This window comes from Crocodylus porosus, unplaced genomic scaffold, assembly GCF_001723895.1.
Source record: "Crocodylus porosus isolate Cpor-Errol unplaced genomic scaffold, CroPor_comp1, whole genome shotgun sequence".
NCBI lineage: Eukaryota > Metazoa > Chordata > Crocodylia > Crocodylidae > Crocodylus > Crocodylus porosus.
The window spans coordinates 195171179-195197114 of record NW_017728886.1 but is presented as its reverse complement, the minus strand read 5'-3'; the positions used below and the strand labels follow the sequence as shown (position 1 = coordinate 195197114).

The window sequence follows — 25936 nt, the reverse complement described above, 5'->3', positions numbered from 1 at the left end:
TGCCCCCCTTGCTTCTTGTTGGGATGGTCACCTCTTGGGCCCTGAGTATCGTCTCCTTGAGGAATGACCACTCATCTTGGGCACTGAGTTCCCCTTCTCTCAAGAACCCCAGCACCTCTCCAACTAATCTCAACTTGTTGAAGTTGGCCCTCTTGAAGTCTAGGGCTACCGCCTTGCTGCAGGCCCTTGACACCCTGTGCTGGATGGTGAACTCCAGCAAGTGATGATCGCTATCACCCAGGTGGTCAAGGACCTGGAGGTCCCTTGCCAGGTCATCGCCTGTAGCCAGGACCAGGTCCAACAGGGTGTTTCCTCTGGTGGGACTGTGCACCTCCTGAATTAAGTGGAGGTCCTGTATCTCGGCCAGAAACCTCCTGAAATGGTCCGAACTGGCTGACTGTTCCTCCCAGCAGATGTCTGGGTAATTTAAATCACCCATGACAACTATATCCCTTGCCTTAAGTGCCTCTACAAGCTGGCCCGAAAATTCCCAGTTCAGCTCCTCCCTTCGGTTGGGGGGTCTGTAGTAGACCTCCACCGTTAGATCCCTCTCCCCACAGCCCCCTTGTATCTTGACCCAGAGCACTTCCGCTTGCCCCTCTGACCCCATTTTCTGGCAGAGGATGTGTATTGCTCCTTAACATAGAGCGCCACACCCCCACCTTTCCTTCCTTCTCTATCCCGCCTGTTAGAGACGTCTTCTTTTTTTATGAGATTTTCTGCGCTTTTGTCATCACTTTGTTGTGATGTAAAACCAATTTAGCAGCATTTGGAACACATCCTTCACACAGGTTTGTGTTCGGTTTACAATACCCAAATCGCATGTGCTAGAAGTTTTACTATGTGTTGCATAATCTACACACATGCCAATGCAGTTTACATAAAATAAAGACCCTCAGATACTGTATTTACCACAAAAAAGTATCAGAAAATGACATATTCTATTTAACAAACTACCTGTAGAAACTGAACAGCCAGCGTATTCATTATTGTAAACTCTCAGTACAACTTCTCTCAGAACATATTTTGCAAAGGTTTGCTTTGGGGTGGGGTTAAATTTAACAGTGTTCAAATACAACAAAATATGGGAAGTGGCAATCAAGTGTAAGAAAATCAGCTTGCTTGGAAAACATCTTTTGGATCCCTGAATTATACAGTTAGAGGACTATGGCTCTAGTGAACAGAGCACACTCCAAAACTTTCCTATAATTTATTGTAGCTCAAGTTAAGGTACCAGTAATTTTATTTAAAATGTCTCTGAACCTTGCTGCAGTATTTTTTCAACTGGTTTCTTTCTTAAATAGTCTGTACTATGCCACACAATAATCAACCAATACCAGCTTACCTGCTTAAGTGCCTTTTTGGTGTGCTGCTGAAAGGAAGACACTAGCTTGCTTTGCACTGGTGTGTTAGTAAGGCTTGAGTCTCTATTGGAAGACGCTTCTTCAGGTATCTGCTTTGGACAAACTAGAAAAAAAAATGGATTTTTAAGAAGTGAAGTTCACTTGTAATCTTAAAATGCTCCTGAAAAAAATGGAATAGTCTTCTGCCAACAGAAATCAGTCTCCTTAGATGATTGTACATGGAAGCGGCAAGGCCTAGGGTCTGCATAGATATGAATTTTACACTTGTGTCCTAACTTGTAATGTATTACTTCATAAATGCTTGTTCCTATTCATGTCCAAACTTGGGCTGCAGGAGTCCAGTTCCAGAAGAGCATCCAAACAAGTAGTATTTTCCTGTGTAGACAAGCTGTAAGCCCTAACTGCTAGCGCAGCCTGGACAAAGGGAGAAACACTAAGACAGTTATCCTCAACCAGGGATCCATATTAGCACTGCTAGGGATGCAACCGTGATTCACAAGACAAACACAGAATTTTCAAAAAGGAATTCATAGTATTAAAAATCACTCTCCCCTGCCGTGGTCTTTTCAAGTTCTTTGCAACAGAGGAATTACTCTATTATTTTTTGTAGTCAACAAAAAAGAGAGGGAAAACTAAGACCTGGCATTTTCCAAGGGGTGCCTCACATCTATCAAGGCTGAGAACCACTGCACTAGGGTACTGTTTGTGCAATCAAGACTGGAAACAGCAACTGAAATATTTTAGAGTTTTACTATGGTTTCTATGTCGAAGGTAGACGAGAACTATTTTCTCACAAGCTTTATAATGTGTTATTCTGTGGCTAAATGCACACTTAGAAAAAAAAGACGCTGACAGCCTTGTGTTCTACAAATATTTATAAATATGTAACTGCATAACAGATTGTAATAGTTTTTAAGGAGCCATTCTAGTCTATCTGGTAAATATGCCTTGGTAAACCAACAACACACACATTCTTGTTTAAGTGATGGACTAGAATAGCTCACAAAGAAGATTTCTGATCTCTCAGGCAAATACATGTTGCTATTTTTCAGCTCTTGATAATATATATTTTAATCAATAAATGTTATAGTACTCACTGTAAATAGCCACTTGAATGTATGTTTGCTTGGGAGACTGTAAGAAGTCTTTCAAGCCATCCTTATTTATACAATATTAAGACTGCAAACAGCCAAAGAATCCTGTTAGGCTTGCTCTTCAGCAGGTTTAACCAAAAGAGGTACTGACAATGCCCAACACCACTGAAATCATATCTTTTCTTCTACTTCCACCCATTTAAAACATGAGTGCAGATGAAACAGTTCAAACTAGTCTGAACCCAACTGATAAACTCCCACAGTCCCGTGTGGTGACTTGTTCTTTGATACACTGCAAAGTTACTACATGCACTATGCAGTTGTACAGAAACTGGTAGTTGGTTTCCTAACATGTTCAAGTGTGCATCACATATATCAAAGCAACTCTAGTATCTCTGAAGAAGCCACACCTGCGTACAACACCTGGAAATTTTGCCCTCTGCCTTACTTTATTGTAAGACTTTTCCCTTCGCATTGTTCACTGGGCCAAGCATAGGACTAAATGTCATTCTGTATTTCCCTGTCTTCAAGACTGCATTCTAGCATTGATGTTATTTAAACATTTCTTGTATTTATGAGATAAAGTATGGAATTTGGGCAACCTAACTGTCAATAATTCATTGCCGACATGAAATATGACTAGTAACTTATTGAACGTTTGTTTTCATCTTGAAAGGAAAAAAACTGTCAATACTCATCACACAAATGGGACAAAACTTCCTACTTTTTTATGGCTATGTCATTATGTCAATATCATTCTCATAGTGAATTAGAAAACCAATTCACTGAAATTGTGTCTCACAATATAGGGGGGAGGCAAATGGCGAAGGATCTTGTGAGCTTACAGTATTACATGGTTTGGATCAATCTTTTTTAGACAACCAGCAAAGCCCACTATAAAAAGCAACTTAAAGGAGTAAGTAGGGAGGTGTCAAAAGTCAGCACACACAGCATTTATTGCAGGTGTTTATATCAGTCAGATCACTGTAGCATCTGAGGACCTGAAATATTGGGCAGACAACCCCCCAAAAATAGAACTGTTCAACATTTGTTTCCAAATCCATTCTTTAAATAGAATGTTCAAGACTTTATTTTTCTATTAGGTTGTTTGTTTTGTCGGCGATGCAGAGGGGTCAAAGATCTGAAGAAACAGCAAGAACTGCTGAGAGCAGATAAAATGCTTCAAAGTCAAAAGAGGTAGAACAATGGAAGCTGTTATAAAACAAACGAACTTTAGAAAAATTATTACTGCAAATCCATGAAGTATCTTCCATCAGAAAATAAAATGCATCATGTCCAATCACTAAGCATTTGTCCTATTTCTCTAGGACAACTAGAAACCTATATACCTCTTATTTGAGTGGGTAGTCCCAGTTTTGATGCATCTGCTTCCAAAAAGGTTAACCCAAGAATCTTGCTCTTACTGCAGCGATGACAGAAACTCATCATGTGGTTATATTGCATCACCATGTGGTGATACTGTATCACTACATCTGAATGACAATGTCAGGGAGCAAATGTCAAACTCCTGACACAACAGCAAGGATAAAAAATATGATTGTTAATGTATACATTGAATCAGTGACCTTTAACCTAGATATCTTTCTTTCTTTTAAAAAATAAGCTTATTTACAATTAAGTATGAAATGAATATTTAGGTGTATATTAAGGCCTAAATTTACTATAATGTATTCCAATAATTTAAATTCCTTAAAAAAAGTATACATGTGCTGCTGATTTTTATTTTATTTTACATTTGGATAGCCAAATCACTGAACAGGGGAAAGTTTACTGGCTAAGCACATTGAACCATAATTCATTAAAATGATAACCTAGCTTTTGAGCTGTAGTCTGCAGGTGCAGAGAAAAGATTATAGTTCTTTCAGTTTAGAACAGTTCTCAAACATTTCTATTCAATGGTTGTGAAATCAGCTGAAAGTGAATAAGCAAATAAGTTTGTTTCATTCTTCCATAAATAAATCTATAAATCAATTAATCTATAAATACAAATGAAGTTTGAGAGCCTGAGATCTACTAGTTTTAAAAACCTGAAGGATACAGGAACCAAAGCCAACCAGTTCTATTTGCCAACTACAAATATTTCCTGGTTCAAAACATCAGTTATTGTTAAATGAAACACGTTTTGATAAACCTTTTTAATGTACCCATCATATTTCATACAGTTTCATTTGACTAATAATAAACAGTTTTAAAATGCTTACTTCCTGCATTTTTATTGAATTCCAATGTTATACAAAGCATGTTGACATAAACCATGACTCAGAAATAGCCACCTAGGAAACAGAAAATATTGGATGATCTTTTCTAACATGATAAGACTTAAACATTTAGAATAACAACATATATATATTTAAATATATAAAACTACTTAAATGCATATACTTTTTGCTGATTAATGAAATGCAGAACCAAAAGTAGCAAAAGCTATATTTATTCAAAAATTAACACACTGTGGTGGTTATAGTCTAATGAAAAAAAATCAACCTTCCTTTAAGAAAAAAATGTAAAAGTATGCAGAATACCATCAATGTTTTAACCAAAGTCCTCTCCTGCTTAGTTATTTAAATCAGTTCACCCTACAGAGAAACAATCTCAGAACAGAGGTGAATTATTAAGCAGGTTTCATATACAGATGAAGAAATACAAAAGCTTAATATTGACTATGAAATGGGGAGGAGAGAAGAAGAGAGGTCTCCTCTTTAGACACTGACTTAGTTGAGGGAGCAATTTTGGTGGAAGGTGAATATATGTCTTTATTGTATACCTTAGGCCAGGGGCATCAAATTCATTTGGCTTCTTGGGCTGGATCCCTGAGTTTCTCTGATATCTCAAGGAGCCATGGGCGTTAATGCCACTTTCGATTGCCCCACTACTGCCAAAATAAAATCCCAGTGGTGCTCTGCACCTCAGGATGAAGCTGGAGATAGGATGCATTTTTAAGTCTTACACTTGTTACTTGATAAGCTGGATTTGTTACAGATAAAGTTAAAAGAAAATAACTAAGAACAAACAATGGCTGCAACCATAAAAAAAAAATTGGAGAGGCATCCAACTTCTCATTTCTTTTGAGTGAGAAATAATAAAAAGGCAAGCTAACATGGAAAAAGTCAAAGTGAAGCAACAGCAGTGATCAACAAGAATGTTATATCATAAAAAAATTACCACAGCAACACAACAGCCAGTTTCAACATGGAATACAGAAGAATAGCATAGCAAAAGAAAAGCACAGGAAGATATATTAGCCACAGGGTATATGTCCATGTACACAAATGGTAGGTAGCTGTAACCACCACATATACCTACATGCACAACTCTCAGTAAAATGGGATTCTTATTCTTCTGAATTATAAATTAACACAACCAATGCTGGCAAATATAAATCCTAAGAATTATACAGAGTGGGTAAAAACGTGCAAGTAGAGAGCAGTAAGTACAACAGGCATTATTGTGTTTCATTCTTAATTTCAGCTCCTCCAAGGTCATAGGATCCACAGGAGAAACTGAGTAAAAGTGGCTATCGAATCATAAACAGTTAGGTATGTAAATTAGAAGATCATCTGGGTTACTGGAAAACAGGAGGAAAGGGGGAAACCTCCTAGGGCACATCCAGATGTGCAGGCATATGGGGTTTGTGGTGCCACAAACCACACATTAAACCATGCACAGCACTGCTAATTTGCAGCATAGGGGCATAATTTGCTACCAGGATTCCAACCCCTCCCATCTTTTCGTACCCCCCCCATAAAAAAGCGACACAAAGCATGCAAAAATAGTGCGTGCTGGGGCAAAGACAGAGACAAGGGCACAATGAGGGCACACTGCACCCCAGCCAGCCGTGGAGTGGAGCAGTTGGCTGGGGTGCTGTGTGCCTCAACACAGGAGAGCAGGCAGCCCTGGGCTGGTGTTCCTGTCTCCACGTGCTTCAGCCTCCGTGGGCTGTGAGACAAGGGAGCAGGCAGGCCTCGGCTGGTGCTCCCGTCTCTGTGCATCCATGAAAGGAGAAGAGGAAAGAGGAGGTTAGAAAAAAAAATTATAAAATGAATATGCTAAAAAGTAAGTTCACTTAAGTTTTTACTATTTTCTTTAATTTTTTTCCTCTTTCAGCAGGAACTATTTTCATCCAGGAAAGGTATGCTTTCTAAAATCTATGAAGCCATCTTCTTTTAAAAACTAACATATATAATTAATGATTTACCCAGAAACATGGTGATTCTATAATTCTCTCCAAAACCTTAAAATTAAATGAGGATGGGTATATCTTCATTTACAAAGTATATTAGCCAGGAAAAGAATTTTTAAAACCCTATAGCCTGAAATTATACTGCAGTACTAACACTGTAAGCTATTAGGGATAATAATAATCAGATGCATTTATATGTCTACAGAAGAAGAAAACTTCCCTGAATGCTTTAAGGAGATTTTTTTCCACCAAAATAAATGGTACAGTTCATTTTGATTTCAGGCAGACCACACTGATTTAAAAATCAGACCCAGGAAAATCAACAGCAATTCATGTCCTTTCCTGTCATGGTAACCATAGCAGATGTGAAAGATTATCTATTAATGGCCACATTACAAAACACAAATACACTAAATATCTGCAGTCTGCCTCAAGCATAAAAGTATGCCTATACTCTTGAGGCATTAAACTACATAGAAAGCCACCTTGGAAAACATGCACACAAATCTCTCACTAAAATATCCTATAAAATTCAATACATTTTATTTACATGACACAGATATATACTTGTATTGACATAAATGGTCATGGGTTGTCAACACAGATATATCAAGTAATTCACCTAAATCACTCTCTGATCTCTAGAGTTTAATTTACAAAATCACCGCAGTTCACGTTTCCAATCCCAGAATCTGGTTCCTGATTCTTTTTAAAATGAAAAACAGTTTGCAATTTAGTTAATTTTACCAATATACCAGTTATACTAAAAGCAGATGCTTTTAAACAAGATACCTGAGAGTCTTAAAGTGACTGTGCTGTTCTTCTTGAACAGAAACTATTTAGATTGGGAAATGTTTTGAATCATTTGAAAAAAATATGCAAATAGCTTACTTTGAAGGAATCAATGTCAAACAAAATGCTTTGGGTCTTAAGGACTACACAAATCCCGAAAAAAACGTTGATTCTCGTTCCTGACCATTTCTTTCCATCAGAAGTATATGGTCTAACACTAATGAGGCACTGGCTCTTTAAGCTCCATTAAATCTACTTTCTTATAGAGAATAGCAAAGCTTTGAAAGCTCACTCAAACTAGCTCTTTCCTTCTGATTTCACAGAACTCTAGTACTTGGGACCTCCCACCTCTGGCAGTGAAACACAGGGTGCATCTACACATGCAATTAATGCAACTGAATATACTCTGGCTCGCTTTAAACCAGCATAAACTAATCCCGATGTCATCATCTACATGTGCACTTAAGCGCAATAATTTACTGCAGCACAGGATAGTATCCATGTCCGATGAGACTATTCTACACCACAGTAAATTAATCTACTAAGCACTAAATACAGCACACGTGTAGACAGTGATGCTTTACTGCGCATTAGTCTCATGTGCTGTAAAGTGCATATGTCTATTCACCCACAGGGTAGTAAAACCTGCTTTATGCTGGAATAATTTTTCTTTATAACTACTGGTGCAGAGCTTAAGAAAATCAATGAAAATCTGGCTTGCTTTCTTTGATACATCAGCTAGAGCCTATATATTCAGACTACATTACCATTATAACTTTTACTAGGGAAAAAACTGCCAAACACTCAGCTCTTAGGAGTATTCAAAAAATGTTTAGTAGAATCATTCAACATTACCTTCAAGAGCTAGAATGCTATAAATGATAGGCTTCTTTGAAGGAGTCAGAACTTCTTTTCCTGAAAAAGTTTGGTATTTACATAAAGTTTGGTATTTACATAGCAGTGAGAGGGACCAGCTCTTCATGACAGGATTTAATGTTGTGGCTTCTTAGTTCAGAAAACACCTGAAATTTCAACAGACAACCAATTGCCAAGGCAATATTTCAGGACTTAGCATGAATCTGGCCTTCCAACCACTAGCCACTTTTCTGCTACTTACAACAGTGTTGCAACAGACTGAATTGTACTCAGCTTCACTTTTGCATCAAAAGAACTACGAAGTATACTGTACTGTATTTACAATACAATTAAATGCATTGTATTAAATGCATTAAAGACATGACAAGAACTTAAGTCTTTCTTGGCAAGCAATTAAATCATCTGCTCATATCCTGGCAAACTTCAGAGCTGGTGTTTGTACAGTGATTGGGGTGGCTGGCCATCCTCCTGTTTGATTCAGTATAAGTGCTGTACTGGGGTCATGGTTATTGTAACAAAGAGCCCGGGGCTCTCTGACACTTTAAGACAAAGGCATCCCAGCCAGGGAGCACTGAAGGGCAGGCAGGGCACAGCAGCTGCCAGTGGCCAGGGCAACAGGGCAAATTGAGGCAGTCAGGAGACAGCTGCAAGTGGTTATCTGACTGGATGTAGGCAAGGCCCTGGAAGCATCTAAGCCCAAGAGGAAGGAGCTCCTGCCCATGGGAGCCACCCACGGATGCTGGGCTGATTGTTTGCTGTCAACAGAAACAGGGAGGCTCAGGGAACTTGTGAGGTACCCTGGCTAGGAGGCACACTATGCAATAGGTAAAGGTTTGCCCCATTAAAGGGACAGGGAGCTGTTACTTCATTATTATTATGTTACAGCCCAGGGGTTTATGTTATATTGTTGTTATACTGGTAGTTTGGGATGAGGCTGGAAGGGGAGATAAGGAGGCCTCATTAGCACCCAGGGGGCACTCGACTGACTGCAGTTGCCCACAGCAGGCAGAGAGAGAGGGCACAGCCACACAGAGGCCTGGGGCCTGGTGACAAAAGGGACAAAGACAGCTAGAGCCTCAAAGCTAGGTCCAGTTCAGTGGGCCCAGGCTAGAAGGCCAAGCGAGATTAAAGGGACAGAGGGCATGGAGGCTGAAGCCCCACAGAGGGAACATTGTTTCCATGGGTGACTGGTGCCTCTTGAGTCGGGGGAGCATGTGTCCCCATGACACCAGTAAGCAACCGGGGTGGGGGAGGAGGCTGTCCCCTGTGACTGATCTCACTCATCAAAAAGCAGCTGCACTGCTTCTGGAAGTCCCACAGCTTTTGCTGGCAGCCCTGCACTCCAGCCAGCAGTGGTGCTCCTGCCCACCCCTGACTGCTGGCTCAGCAGGGAGTGCAGCCTGACAGGGGGTGCACCCCCTACACATTGCCACTCATTGTTTCTGTAATACCCATTAAGCATGGGGTGTGATAAAGGGGAGGATTTGGAGCCACACAATTAGCACTCAAGGCTTTGGTGCCCTTCAGTGGCACAGTTACAGACTGAGGCCCAGCAAGGGGCCTGGGTACAGACAGAGCCCAGAAGGGTCCAGCTGGACTGAAGCCGTGCAAAGGCCTGTGGACAGCCTCCATATTCATTTATATTTCCATCAAGGAGTGGCAGGCAAGACAGGAAGGCACCCTAGGGGCAGTGCAAGGCATGGTCACGGAGCCACCAGGGGGTGTCACAGCTACTCCTGGGACTCCAATGTGTACATTCATCCTCCCCCTGGCCCTCCCCCGCCCAACCCAACATTGGAGTGAAGGTCTTCCTTTTATGGCAGACGGAACTTCCTTTCTTTTAGACTCCAGTGATGAATGCTAGTTTTACTGCAGACCTTAAGTGGCACAGTACAATATTAAAGTCACCTTTTCTCCACAACATTAATGTTTTGGATCTTAAACACTCTTTTCACTGGTTTCATTTTTACAAGCTGCCATGGTATTCAGATAATCTGCAATTTTATGAAGGAAGAGAGAGGATGATGAGAGAGATTGTGGTAGGAATCCAATTCCAATCATGCATGTCGTGATGGTGCAAGAAGAAAAGGTTTCCTATACAATCCTGATGCGCAGCCATTACAAGCATGGCATTAGTTGATCATCTAAGATGGTGGCATACCACTCATTTGAAAAATCGTGTTGATCATCATGAGTCCAGGTCAAGTAGTTTGCAACTAAGGTGGAGAAAACTGTACTGACTGGAGACTAACAGGATTCCTCTCTGCTAGAATTTCAGCTGGTGGTTTCCCCCGAGAGAGTGAGGGAAGTGAAGGCAATAGGATCTAAAAGCTTATGGAAAGAAACTGACTGAAGTTAGTACCTCTCCTCTGGGCATCAGCAAAAACTACAAGCACTAGCTAGGTCAATGATTTACATTATTTTTTTCCCAAACAGGGTGGCATGTAAGTCACAAAATAAAACCAGAGATAGCAAAAAATAATCCAGTGTTGAAAACATTCTAACTTATCATGATCTGAGTTTTTGTAATAGAAGAACTGCTCTATTATTTTTCAATGATCAAAAAGAGGGGAAGCCTAGATTTGGCCTTTTCTGAAGGGTGCTGAGACTATCAAGGTTGAGAACTGGTAAGTTAGACACTTCCTCAACAAGTTCCCTGTATGTTGAAGATTTGTCCAATTACCATCATGTTTTGACTCCTCTTTTGGGGGAAAGATTATCAAAAAAGATGGCTGGAACTACTCTGGTTACAGCTGAAACAGAACTCATAAGTCCCCTGATGTCAAAAGTCAAGGCAATAGGCTAGTTAAATTGCCCCCAGCTGGCCTTGGTTACTCGAATGGGCCTCATTGCCAGCTGGCCTCCATTGCCTGCATAAGTGTGCCTGCCTACTTATAAACAGCTGCTCTTTCAGCACCCAGAAGACTATTCAAAATAGATGTCTCTCTTTCTAGCCTTAGGTTCCCGGTTCCTTTTCCCTAGTTTTGTGGTTCCCAGTTTGATTTTTAGTATCACAGCCCCTGGGTCCTGCCTATTTACTTCTAGTGTCCTAGGTCCTCCTTGCTAGTCCCTGGTTTCCTGTTCCTTCTGTCATGCTTCCTGGCTTTGTGGTTAAAGGTACACCAATACATCGGTCCCATATCAGATTGGCACCAATATAAAAGGAAAACTGACAGTATTGGCAATAGGCTTTTTTTGGGCTAATGTGGCCAACGTCACCAACCAAAGCCCCAACCATGCACGCAGCCCCAGTGCAGCACACAGGCAGCCAGGACCACAGCCCAGCAGCATATAGGGCAGCTGGGTCCAGCTGGAAGGTCTGTTGTGAGGGAAGGGGTGTGGGGCAGCTGTGGGGTGAGGGAGTGGGGCTAGGGAGGGGACTGCCCAGCTGGCAGCCCCATGAGTGGCTCATCTAAGGGGCATGCGGAGGGGGGGCTGGGCTTCCAACATTGCGCACACCTGGGAGGGCATGGGGGGCACATACCCTGGATCTGTGCATGGGACAAGGGTGGGCTGCCACTACAGGGTGGGGCAGCACTGGGGGAGGGGAGGGGGGCTGAGCCACGTTGCACTCAGGGCCATTGGCACAGAGCTGGAGGCACATGCCCCTCCCCCACCATGCCCTTCTAGGGTACGTGCAATGGTGGGAGCACCCCTGCCCCCCTTGCACTCACCAGATGAGCCGCTTATGGCTCTATCTTGTGCTCTGCCCCAGATGTGCAGTGCCCACCCTTGCCCCAGCCCCACTCCCTCCATCACCACAGGGATCTTGATCTGCCCCCCCATGCCACTTCCTTTCCCCCTCACCCCTTCCCACACGACAGACTTACCAGCCAGACCTGCATATTGCCAATTGGATGGGTATCAGCCAATATGGCTTGTTAAAAATTGGCCACTGGTATCGGCCACCAAAAAATCTCTATCAGTGCACCGCTACTTGTTGTTCATGGTTTCTAGTTCCTACCTGACAGCTGCTTGTTCCAGACTCCAGCCTAAACCCCTGTGCTTCCAGACTACTTTGTCAGCTTCTGGATTACAATCCAGACCCCTGTCACTTGACAATCAGTGTTTGGCTCCTGGCTTAGCTTGGTCCCATAAAGCTACTCTAGTGGACCCCCACTAGCTACTGACTGTGGTCTAGATCCCCACCTCCTATGAGTGGCCTTCCCTCCTTGGATTTGTGGTTCTATCCATAGTGACTGCCTACATCCCAGCCATTTACAAACATCAGCCTCCCGACCCCAAGGCTCTCAATCCCCCAACTTTAGTTGGGACCCTTGCTTTCCCGGACTTGTCTGTTCCAGACCTCCTGGGTTGTGACTCTTTAGGGCCAAGCCCCAACCACCTACATCCTGGTTGTCCCTCTGACATCTGAGTACAACATGGAGATTATACCAGTTATGTCTGGAGGCTGACACCTACTAGCAAGGGAAGATCAGGTGCTCACTCTGATTCATTGACACTACTGACCATGAAGTTATATCGACTCATTTGTAAAAACAAGAAAGTGTTGTGTAATTGGGAAAATCCGAAAGGTAAAATATGGCAGTTGTTCTTTTACACTTAAAGAACTGCTGTCATGCTAGGCCCCATATAGTTCCTGTTGCCATCTTACCTGTTCAATATCTATCAGAGTAGGGGCCATTTTGCCCTTCTACATTTGTATAGAACTTAACACAGTGGAGTCTTGATCTATGAGAGGGATTAGTAGGTGCTACAATGAAACATCTGGTAATAAAAGATGTATCTGGGACAATTAAGAAACACAGTATGCAAATGATACCCCGTCTTAAATAAGCTGCACAAATGTATAGATTAAAGGGCAAAAGGCAAACAGACTATTAAAATCTTCTAGTCTGATTCCATGTACAACAGGCAAAGAATTTCATGCAGGTATACCAGTGTGAAGGCCCAACTGCTGCTTATGAGCCAGGGACCATTTTATTTAGGTCATCCAGTTTTCATTTTAAGAGACCAACTTCAAGAGAATCTACCATATCCTTAATACACTGCTACCTTACTTCTGGCCTAAATGGATCTAGCTTTAGATTCTAACCACTGGATCTTGTTATGCCACTGTTTGCTAGATTGAAAGGTATTCCAGTGAAAATCTTCTCTTTGTACAGACTATGGACCAGATATTAATTCAGTTTTGCAGTAAACAGAACCCTATTTCACCCTGTATGATGAGACTTGGCCTACTGTGCATGCTCAAAAGCACTCCAATACAGTCACCTAGACATCTAATTTCTGTATCATGATTCAGTTCTATCTGGGAAAGTGCATATATTACATGCAAGACCCTGAATCCTTACTGGTTGCATTAGCAGTGCCTACCTTTTACCCAATAGTGTACTGGTCAAGGCACTTGCCCAGGAAGTAGAAGACTGGGTCCTAGGCCCATCTTGCCTCTAAGTTATCTGAACTCATGTCTCCCATTTCCTCAGGAGAGTGCCATCAACACCAGGGCCTGGCTACGTCAGACAGAGAGCTCCAGCCCTCCTTTTGACGCTAGGTCACTGGATAACAACTGTGACAGATACATGGAGCCAGCAAAAGACAAAGCAAAACAAGGTTGGCTCTGTACTTGAGTGCAGAGGGTACTCAGGGAGTGCCCTGGAATAATTTATATAAATATTAAACAACAATGGACCAAAAATAAAGATGTCTGTAATAGCATACTAGAAACACCTGTCTAGATAATGATCCCCAATTTACTAACCTTTTAGAGTGTCTACACATAGTGCTACGCCGCTGTATGGCGCCCTACAGTGATGCAGCAATCATGTGTGTCTACATTTGATTGCCAGCTACATCACCATAGTGGCACGCTGCCTGGGTATAGCATGCCACTACGGCAACATAGTGGTGATATCTAACCGTGTACCCTGTGCATGGTAACCACCTGTACTGTGCCATAGCAATGTTACCATATGGCAGCATGTAGACACGCCCTTTGAACTGTATCAGTTGGCCAATTTTTCAGGCAATAAACATGAACTGACCATGTATGATGCTATATTTTAAGATCAATTTTATAAATCAAAAGGCTTACAGAATTCTAAGCATATTATGCCAATTCAATTACCTTCATTAAACAAATTATATCATGCATAACTATTTTCCATATAAATCTCTGCTAACTGCACCCTTTACCATTACATAATTTTGCATGGGAACAATGTCAGTGTAACTAGAGGATAGTCAGCTTGGTCAGCCTTCTTACTCTTTTAAAATACTGATGAAACATTAACCTTTTTTCTAGTCCTATGTACTAAAAGATTTGTTATAAGTCAGTAACAACACTTCAGAGAGCTCATTAGCTGATGGATGGATGGATGGAAGGATAGATAAATTAATGGATGAATGTAGTTATTTGATTGACTGATATGCCACCTTTCCAACAAAGGGTCAGGCAGCCAGGCATAAGAGAACAAAGTAATTTATAACTCTGGAGTGACTCCTGGGCCACACATTGCATGGGACAAGGTGAATGAGGCAGGTCCCCAGGATCTCCCCCCACCTTGGCCTCATGGACAGTACTAGCTGAGCACATGGCTCCCCGCCATACAGACAGCATGTGTCCCCATCACCTACACTCCCTCCCTACAACCCAAAGAAATGCTGGCAGTACACAGTCTCCCCCTCTGGGCTTTCTACTACTGCACAGATGTGGGAGAAGAGGCTGCTGGGGCCCATGGGCTGCCAGTTGGAAAGCCCTGACTTCTTCTTTCATACGACTAGGACAGGCAACAGCAGAGAAGGTGCAGATTAATTAAAGTTGAATGTTGAGATTTGATAGTCAGTTGATGATAATCCGGGCCAGTTAAATGGATTGATTCAACCCCTCCATGACATGCAAACTAAGGGCAGGAGTTTGTAATGTGGTTCCTTGACTGTACCTCACTACATATGCAGTTTGGCAATTCCTCAATGCCCCATTTACTCAATAAATGGGTACATCTTCCATGTCCTGTACAAATGTGGTTCAGCATGGTCCAATATCTACAGTGCAGGTGGAAATCTGGAAGTTTGATGGTTGGGTCTACAACCAACTTTTTGTTGCACACTGTTGCTGCAGACCAGATTTTGCACCAATGGCCCTCAGTGTCCAGACTGTTTGATGAAAGTTCGAAAGTGTGTAACCAAAAGGGTTTTCTCTACTTAAGCTACATCTTGATGGGTGGGCAATATCTTCATACAACAGAAGTACTGGATCAGCCATAATCTTTTCATGCTCTCTAAGTATGGCTGAGTCCCTTCTCACCGTGGACGGAGCGATATTTGATAACACTGTCAGCCACAGAAGCAGCATGAATTTTAGAGCACCGCTTACTACTTGTATGGCAGCATTCACCTGTGTGTCAACATGACAGGTGTGAGGGCTTTGGCACCAGACAGAAGCACAATATTCAGCTGTAGAAAGTACCAGGGCCTGGATCAACCTATGGAGGGCAGGAGCATCATTTTCCCCAACATGTTCCAGCAAGCTTCTCTACATTTACCCTCATCATGGTCTTTTTGCCAGTAATCTCAAGGTGCTGGCAGTAACTGAGAGCTTGATCTAGACTGACTCCAAGGTACCATGGATGTTTTTCATGCATTATTTTAGTTCCACAAAACGGTATGTTTAACTTTTCATTGGCCTGAGTGTTGTTAAAATGGAACAAGAAAATGGCTGTCTTAGCTGCATTAGGTTTCAAGTGCCAAGTTTGGAAACAGTCCTCCAGGGTGTGCAGATTGTTCTTGAGGACTTTTTCTGTCGCCTTGAAAGAATCAGCTTGTTTGGCTAATGCAATACCATCAGCATAAATAAATTTATGCAATGTTGTCAGCAGGATGTCACTGGTGTATAGATTGAAAGGATTGGAGAAAAGACAGACCTCTGAGGGAAACTGTAATTTGCACTGACCAGCAATTCAAATCCTCGCCGAGATGTACTCAGAATCTATGGTTTGATAGTTACGTGTTTATTAGTGCAGGAGTTGGTCTGCACTTGATGATGTATGCCAAGTTTAGCAAAAGTCCTTTTCTCTATATAGTGTCATATCCACAGGAAGGGTCTATAAATGCTGCACTTGTTTTTAATTTGGACTGAAATCCAGCCTTAATACGACTGGTCAATATGACCTGATCACAGCAGCTTATGTTTGTCCAAAAGCCAGTATGCTCTTTGGGTATGAAGGCTACCTGGGCAGGTTTCAGACAGGCAAGGATTAACCACTCCACAAGTTTACAAGCTGTGGACAAAAGAGAAATTGGCCTACAGCCTTTTGGGTCATCAGCAAACTTTTCAGGCTTGCAATGACTTTCATATCTTTCCACTCTTTAGGGAGGCAACCAGTGGTATGCATATTAGTGAAAAGATTCACAAGCCAATTCCATGAGAATGGTCCCAGGTTCCTAAGGAACTTTGGGATTACTCCACCAGAGCCAGCCGCTTTCACAGACTTTAGGGCTGCAAGCCTTGACTTAGAAAACAGGAGAACAAAACATCTTAAAAGGCAACTTAAAAGTATCAAAATAAAACAGAGGCTCCCCCTTCACCCCCATCTTAGCTCAGCTTAGCTTTGTTTCCTAAACACCTTCCCAAATAGGAAGGTCTCCAAGCACTTTTGAAATATGTCCAGTGTCAGGCTCTGGAAGCCCTCAAAAGACACCATGTTCCAGAGCTGAGGAGCTACAGCTTCCCATGTGTTTTCATCAAGTGGACTTGATGTATTGTTAATACTTGCAGGAGGTTGGTCTTACCTGACTTTAGGGGTTACAATGGGGCATAAGGGAGGTGATCCCTTCAGTACATAAGGTTCAGCCCATTTAGGACCTTACAGGTTAAAACCAGCACCTTGAGTTGGGCCTGGAAAGCTATTGGGAGCCAGTGCAGCCCCTGCAGCCTTAGGCTAGGGACAGATTGACTTTTATTAGTAGATGTTTTGGATGGGGAATCCAGAAAAAAGATGACAAAGCTGATATGGAAATACAAAGCACCCAAGCGAGGGACTACCAATAGACGGATGGGGGAGAGGAGGGGAACGCGACCAGGTTATAAGCGATACAATGTTAGCCAACTAAGCCCGGGGATGGGGGGATGTGGGAAGGGGGAAGGGGGAAGGGGAGGGAGTATTACACATAAACCAGTTTAAGTGATTGGGAAACTGGTTTAAACCTGTAACCAAACAGACACTTAGTGCATATAAACCAGTTTGAAAATGGCTGAAACCGGTTTGAGAATGTATCAGACTTAACTGATTTGGGTCAACCCGGTTTATGCAATGTCCTAATTTAAGTTAAATCAGAGCCCTCCAACATCCCAGATGCTTTGCAGCCCTGGGTGGGGCTCTGCTCTGAGCTCCACAGCAGGACTGGCCCTGCCTCTCTGCTTCCTGGCTGGAGCTCCAGTAAAGACTGCAGGTACAGCAGCATCTGCCTGGCTTCCTCCTGCTCACCCATCCCCTCCACCACCACTGCCTGCTGAAGCAGCAATTCCCCCCTCCCCTCTGCTTTACACAGATACCTCTCAGCATTAGCTAGCATACCACATGCTGGCTACGGTGCATGCTGTGGGAGATAGGACAGTGTCTGCTTAGGGCTTTTTGGAGCTAATCAACAAGTAGCTGGTAATGTTTCTCCATTCCTTCCTGGGAAAAAGTTGTTTATGAAGAGCTTGAACTAATGAGAGAGGCTTTTGTTTTATTTGATAGGCTGATGAATGCTAACAACTCCATGTGTTACTCCCTGCTGTGTAACTCAATGCTCGGTTATCAACTCTCTGCTGGCTCCCTACCCAGGACCACTGAGCGTGATGATCCACCCACTTACGTATTCACCTCAGTACTTTCATCTAGTCTGTATTCCCTAACTTATTAATGAGAATGTCATAGGAGACGGTATCAAAAGTGTTATTAAAGTCAGGGTATATCACATCCACTGCTCTCCTTCTATCCACAGAGCCTGTCACCTTATCTTGGTAAGAAATCAGATTGTTCAGGCATGACTTGCTCCTGGTGAATCCATGCTGGCTGTTCTTTCTTCTCCTCTATATGCTTCAAGATAAATTCCTAGAGGACCAGTTGCATGATCTTTCCAGGAACTGACTGGCCTGTAATTCCCCAGATCCTCCTTCTTCCCTTTCTTAAAGTTGGGCACTATATTTCCCCTTTTCCAATCATTCAGGACCTCACCTGACCTCCACAGGTATTCAAAGCCAATGCCATTCAAATTATTTCAGCCAATTCCTTTAGTACCCGAGGGTGCATCCCATCTGGGCCTGCCAACCTGAAAGCATAGCTACTCTAAGTAATCCCTAACCTATTCTTTTGCTACTCCAAATTGTTTGTCTTCTTCCCTAGCTTTGTTGCCAACTATACTCATAATCTTATAGACGATTATATTCATGAACACTGAAGTAAAAAAAAAAAAGACATTACATACTTTATTCTTCTCCATATCACCAGTTACTAGACTGTCTTCTACATTAAAGGGCCCAACACATTTTTTTAGCTTTTCTCATACTTCTAACACACTCCCTTTTTACTGCCTTTTATGTCCCTTGCTAGCTGCATTTCAAAATATGCTTTTGCCTTTGTCATATTCTACCTGCATGCACACACGATAATCTTATATTATTTCTGGTAATATTACCAAGTTGGTGAAAAGTGCTTGTAGCCACCAGTGATACCCGAAATCCAGATACTGTATAAAATCCAGGAGCACCCCAGGGCTGCTAAGCTTAGTGACAAAGGGAGGCCGAATCCCATTAATGATAAGTGTTCCAAACCTGCTTAAGTCAAGCAGTGTTGCCACCACCATCATCTCTGTCTTGTCTGGATCAGTTTCAATTGCCTCACCCACATCCAAGTCCCCAGCTACAGCCAGACACTGGGGAAGGGACCAAAACTATGGGACCATTGTCAAAAGAGAAGGAGAAAGTGAGCTAAGTGCCACCAGCAAACTGATGACACCTCACTCCAAATCTCTGTGCAATCTTGCCCAGCAGTCTCATATACTAAATGAATCAGAGCGGTAAAAAGATGGACCCCTGGGAGACTCAAAAGGAAAAGCCCTGAGGAAATGACAAGAAGTTGCCCATCACTACTGCCTGGAACCCACCTACTAGGAATGGGCAGAAACAATTCAGAGCAATCTCATGAATACCTACTAGGGGACATACATGCTTTATCAGCACTTCACGGTCAAACTCTATGAAAAGCGACTGAAATGTCTAGTAAGAACAGGACATAATTTCCCCTGTCAATCTCCAGGCAAAGATAATAAACCAAGGCCACAAATGCAGCTCCTGTGCTATATCCAGAGTGAATGTTAGAGTGACAAATGTCCACAAAACTGATGGCATTTGGTTGAAGGTTGGGGACAGGGCCATAACTGGCTGGGGAGTCAGCATCAAGCATTGGTTTCTTAAGTAGGGGCAGGCAATCAGACTTAAGAATGCCTGGCACCCTGTCCTTCCAAAAGGGAGTTGTCGACAACCCTCACCAACAGTAGCCCCAATCTCCCCCCCAGGCTGGGTCCCCACATAAGGATCCAGTTTGCAACTAGCTGCCCTCAACCCTACACTGTAGTGGATGTCTACCCACGACCTCTTGAGTGTATACTGACAACATTTTCTAGAAGCAGGACATTGGCTGCCGTGGTTCCCCTGCTTTACCTGTGGCTGGTCAGGGTATTAGGTCTGTGTTGTGTCAAGACTGACAGCAGTCTTACACAGAGTATAGATTATGGTTTGTACGGGATGTTTTGGATAGGGATGATCCTGCTTCAGGCAGGGGGCTGGACATGATGATCTCAGGAAGTCCTTTTCAGCCCCACTTCTCTATGACTATGAGAGTAGCTGCCAAGGTCAGTAGGAGTGTCCTTTAGAGAGTGCTGGAAACCCAATGACTCCATAAATCTCTGGAACCAAAGCAGCCTTGGTGGTCCACCATCTTGATGGAGATGACAGAAGAAAAAGACCTGCACTTCCAGAAGGCAGTGGTCCAGCCATGAGAAATATTTTGGACAACACCTGCAATAAGCTTCTGTCTCTACACTGGTGTAAAATGTTAGGTTGAACATGTGCCCCACTTCATCACTTGTCCCCCAGACTGCATGAAAATGCGCCACAGTTGACACAGACGCCATTCAGTATTATTCCAGACCCGAAGAGCCGACTTCAGCCTGGATGTTGAAGTCCTCCAAGACAGTAAGTTGGTGGGTGTCCTCAACTTCTGCATGTAAATTATCAGGCCCCAAAGTTTAAAAAAAATGCTTAGTTTTAGCTACTGGAATATGAAGCATTTCTTTATCATTATAAACTGTTAAAATATCTTCATGTTTCTTCACAAATAAAGAACCTGCTGCTTCTGCCATTGCTGACAATTTATTATTCCTACGTTGTAACAGATGTATGCCTTTGCAAGAGTGTCTTTTCTTCTTAATATTAAAAAAATCCTTATCATCCTAACTGTTGTCGATCATACAGATTTCACTGTCAAACTTCACTTCCCTTATCCATGGTCTGCTTTCCATAACTGCTCATTTATAGTCATTAGTACCAATTTCCTTTTTCTGTTCCCAATTATTTCATTCCTTATGTAAAAGGCAAGGATTCTTGTGGGTGATATCTTTTATTTGACCAATTGATCTAGACATAGGCAAACTTTTGGGAATCACAGTATCTTTCCTCAAACCTCTGAGATGGAACCAAACAGCTAAGCTAAACAGAAGATAAAATAAAAGCTTTTTAAACAGGGTCATGATTATCTATTAAAGTGTAGAGGTTAACATTTCTAGATACGGTCTCCACCTCATTTAGCCTATTTAGCTTGATTTAGCAAATTACCTAATCCAAGAGTGACCAAGATATGGTACACAGAGCTGTCATCCATAGGCAAACAGTGGCACCTCCTGGAGACACGGCAATTAATCCCACTGCTCAATCTGCTGCCACATTTCCAGAATGATAGGGAGCCCTGAAGGCCAGATCCAGATCCTGGAGTTGCGTACCTAGCCCACAGAGCTAGAAATTTGGTGACAGGAGTGGTGGCTGCTATAGCTGCAGGAGCCACAGCAATTAACACTGCCTTCACCAATTTCTATCTGCATGGGCCAGATGACACAGCTGCAGATCTAACCTGCAGACTGGTCCTGTGCCATTCACCTGACCCATGAGGCTAGAGGAGTTGGGCAGCACTGACCTTGTCTAAAGGCATTAGGTCTGAGATGGCTGAAATGCTAAAAATGCCATTTATTTATTTATACACTGTATACAGCCAAAGTTGGTGGACACAATGTACCCAACACAAAACTTCAAATCAAGGGAATGTAAAATAGAATAAATTCAACAGTACACAACCTCTACAATCTAACCACTGTTCATGCACATCACTATTAGATTCACATTGCACTAGCTAGCCAGCTACTTTGGGTACACAAATGGCATCCTGGCACTAAAATATGAACACCGTGCAATAGAATCATATACAATTAGGGTTGGAAGGGACTTCAGGAGGTCATCTAGGCCAACCCCCTGCTCAACGCAGGACTAACCCTAACTAGATCATCCCAGCCAAGGCTGTGTCTAGCCAGGTCTTAAAAACCTCCAAAGACTGAGACTGCACCACCTCTCTGGGTAACCTGTTCCAATGCTTTACTACCCTCCTACTGAGAAAAATTTTCCTAATATATAGCCTAAACTTGCCTTGCTGCAACCATTGCTCCTTGTTCTGTCATCTGCCACCACCCAAAACAGTCCAGCTCCATCCTCTTTGGAACCACGCTTCAGGTAGCTGAAGGTTGCTATTAAACCCCCCCAGTCTTCTCTTTTAACATATATGTCCTAGCACAACCATTATGAAGTACAGAAGCAGTAGTATCCTCATTTTACATATACGAAACTGAGATGCACAAAGAGGCTAAGTATCTGGTCCAAAGTCACAAAGGAAGTCTGTGGCAAAGCCAGAACATGAATCAGTGTCTTTTATACCCAGGAGCGGGGCCCTAATTCTCTTTAGGAGCATCCTGGAGCCTCCCCTATATTATCTGAATAGTAGAACCCACACACATTATAGAAGTCTAAATAATGCTATTCATCTACCCCTGCTACACTTACTGTAGCTCCAAAATGTAGTAGTTTACTTGTAGGACAGGATCCAAGAGAAAAGGCAGAAGACAGAAAATGTCAAAAAGGTCTATTTCAGCAGCATACAGTACTATAAAGTTCCATTACACTGTAAAGTAAGCACAATGTAAATGCTTCCCTCATTAGTTTTTAATGCTTATAGCATTCACAGTTATTTATCAAGAGTCAGTTAAGTGGTTATATTTGGTAACATAGACTCCCACTGATCCACTTACACACCGCAGGACTAAGAGCTAATAAGAAAAACAATAACTTAATTAGAGGTGCACCCATACACAGGTCCATATCAGATCAGCACCAAGAAAAGGAAAATTGATATAATCAGCAATCAGCTTTTTTTGGCTACTGTGACTGATAATGTCACCGATAAACGCTGTGTGCAGCAGCGCAGCCACAGCATGCAAGTGGCTAACCCAGCAGCTTGGAAGGCACCAGCTGGCTGGTAAGTCTGTTATGGGGAGGGGGCACAAGGAGGGAAGGGGCATGGGGGGAAGGTAGATCAAGGCCCCCAAGGTGAGAAAGGGAGTGGGGCAGAGGCAGGGCTGGCACTGCTCAACTGGGGCAGGGTGGGGCATGGGATAGAGCCGTGAGAGGCCTGTCCAGGGCCCGCAGGGATGGGGGGGGCAGCTCCTGCCACTACATGCACCCTTGGGGGAGCCACGGGGGCCATCTGGCCCCCGGATCTATGCATGGGACAAGGGCAGGCTGCTGCTGCAGGCTGGGCCAGTCTTGTGCTTGGTGTGGGCATCAGTGGTACTGGGAGGGGGAGCTAGAGCAAATTTTAGGGTGGTTGTAGCCAATCCCATAGCACCCCCTCCCCCCAACACAAGCACCACCACTGCCCACCCCAAACAGCCCCAATCTAGCCACCCCCACCAGGAAGAGTCCAGCACTACTCTGAGCCCCAGCCCACAGCCCTGCACACAGATCTAGGGGACACACATCCCTCCAGGTCCCCCAGGGGTGCACACAGCAGTGGGATCCACCCCACCCTTCCCTGTGCTCCCCAGACAAGCCACGCGGCTCCAGTCCTGCCCCACCCCAGCTGGACAGCCCCATTCCCTGTCCCAGCCCCATTTCCTCCCTCACCTCAGGGGTCTCGATCTGCTGCCCATGCCCCTTCCTTCCCCTCCACCTCTTCACCTGCAACAGAATTACCAGTTGGAAGCTGCTCTCCAAGCTGCTGGGCTGCATATCAGCAATTGAATTGTAACTGATCAATATGGCTCGTTAATAAATTGGCTGTCAGTATGGGCCCAAAACTTCCTTCACAGTGCATCCCTAAACCTAATAGTGGGGATGAATATTTAAACATGGTTCTAACCAGAGTGCTAAAAATAGTACAAAATTGTCTCACTACACATTTGTCTTTTATAAAAAAAAAAAAAAGCCATGTTTTCCATCTGGCCCCAGCTCCTTTATAAAGACAAAACTGAAAGGAAGCTACTCAAAAATATTTTTCTCAACTGTAAAAGAAAAAAAGTATAATTCAGTTTGAAAACATGAATAACCAAAATTAAATTACTAAACAACAGGCAGGTATACATTCTCTCCATAGATAGTTGTATAAAATTAAATTAATACCCACCTCCATTTTCTTCTCCATTATTGTTTGTCTCTGCCATTTCAGTGCCATCTAACTCAGATTCACATCCTAAATCTAATGTTCCATCTGTAGGGCAAGTTGATTCTTCTTTCTGAAATTTATAAGTAGGAAAGGGGAGAAATCTCCATAATCACCAATGAAAAAGTATTATTACATTAGTTATGTTTCCCTGAAGATAATTTGGTCCAACACATTTGGGTATCTACATTTCAAAAACATGTCATGCTTTCTACATGAGAGTTACTGTAGGGAAAGAAGTAAAATATGACATTTATGCCTTTGTGAAATAACATGAAAAAAAAATGCAAAAAAGAACTATTTTATAAGGTCACAGTTTCTGCTTCTATACAAAGTTATTAATCAAAATGCCCTTTATATATATGTGGTAGAAACAGAACTGTTTGGCTTTTAAAAATTGTAACATATCCTTAGTGAGGGAGGAGAAACACAAATTAATGTTTGTCTTTTGCCTATGTCTGTTTCCTGAATTCCAATAGCTGTAACAACCTGAAACTCATAAGCCATGGGAATAATTGAGAATACCTGGATTTTAGCCAAAGATGTCTTCAGACTTTAAATAAAACAAAAAACACTTGGTTTAGTAAATGAGAAAATGGTGCTTCTGAAATTCATTAGCTAAATCAAAAATATACCCCTTTAGTTCTTAGGACCAAGATTAAGTATACTGCGTTTGTTGTTTCTAAGTATAATCCAAAACACAATTTGTCCACTATTAATATTAAAAGATTTCCTATGAAATTTCAAGAAACCAAATCTAGTCTGTAGAACATGTATTCTCAACATTATTGTTTTCTTGCCTGCATTTTACCCTCCCTTGTTCCAATATGAAGCCACTGAAGTTTGATCATATAATCAGCCAGGAAATTTTCTCCCAGCACAAAATCACTCACACACACACACGGTGGGGGGAAAACATTAATATCAAATCAGTAGGGATTTCATTGCTGTAATTATATTTCCAATTAAAACCAGTATTATGACCTATAACTTAAAAGCTATTTATACAGAACTTGGAAACATTCCTCTACTGTTCAAAAAGAAAACCCCCAAAACAAAACATTAATACAATTACTTAATGAGAAAGTCAGCGATCCTCTTGAGCTCCCTGCTTACAAAACAAAGGCCTTTCTGTTAACAACTGAGAAAAAGCAGCATTTTAGCTAAACTAAAACATGCTTTTTTTTACCATATGCCAAATTCAAGAACATGTATATTCTTTCTAAGATAAAACGTTCAGTGTTTGCTTTCATTATAAATCCTTTTATAAGACATCTGAAAGCACTTAGGAGGACTTTCAAGTCATTTCCTCCCCAAAGAATCTAATCTGTTTACCTTTATATCTATTGAGACATTCATAAAGTGGATTAATAGCACTATGTACTTTCTATATACAAAATTCAACTTACTTTGAGAGCATACAGTCCCGACTTCCCAGGGATTTTGAAGAATGTTCCATCACCTACACGAGTGTTAGTATGAAGCATTGCATTCAGACAAGCTAATGGAGAGGTTCCACTGAAAAATAAAAATGTGCAAAAATAAAGCAGTCTGAGATCGAGTGCCTTTTGCAAAAGTATTCCCTCTGTCTATTTTTTAAACTCATGCTTGCTTTGCTTTTTTTAAAATTCTCCCAACCCTGAAAACATCTACATTACAATAACAGGCCAGTTTCAAACTTAATCATATGCATCTGTCCCCAAGGCTTCAGGCAAAAAGTCTGCAAATTATAATTATGATTTTCTTCATAGAGCAACCAGCTCCACATTGTAAAGGAACCAAAGTCCAAATATTTATGTGAAATTACTTCATAAATAACACCATAAGCCTCATTTTAAAAATGTTACA

At 42.2% G+C, this 25936-nt stretch overlaps 1 protein-coding gene across 1 annotated transcript in view; it reads right to left on the bottom strand.

The window, feature by feature from the left end:
• ASXL3 (additional sex combs like 3, transcriptional regulator) overlaps positions 1-25936 on the bottom strand; it is a 180931-nt gene that overhangs the window by 88744 nt on the left and 66251 nt on the right. The window contains exons 5-7 of the mRNA XM_019542147.1: positions 25498-25606; positions 24053-24161; positions 1346-1467 (exon numbers count right to left, since the gene is read on the bottom strand). Coding sequence (XP_019397692.1) covers positions 1346-1467; positions 24053-24161; positions 25498-25606 — 340 coding nt within the window. The remainder of the gene's footprint in view (positions 1-1345; positions 1468-24052; positions 24162-25497; positions 25607-25936) is intronic.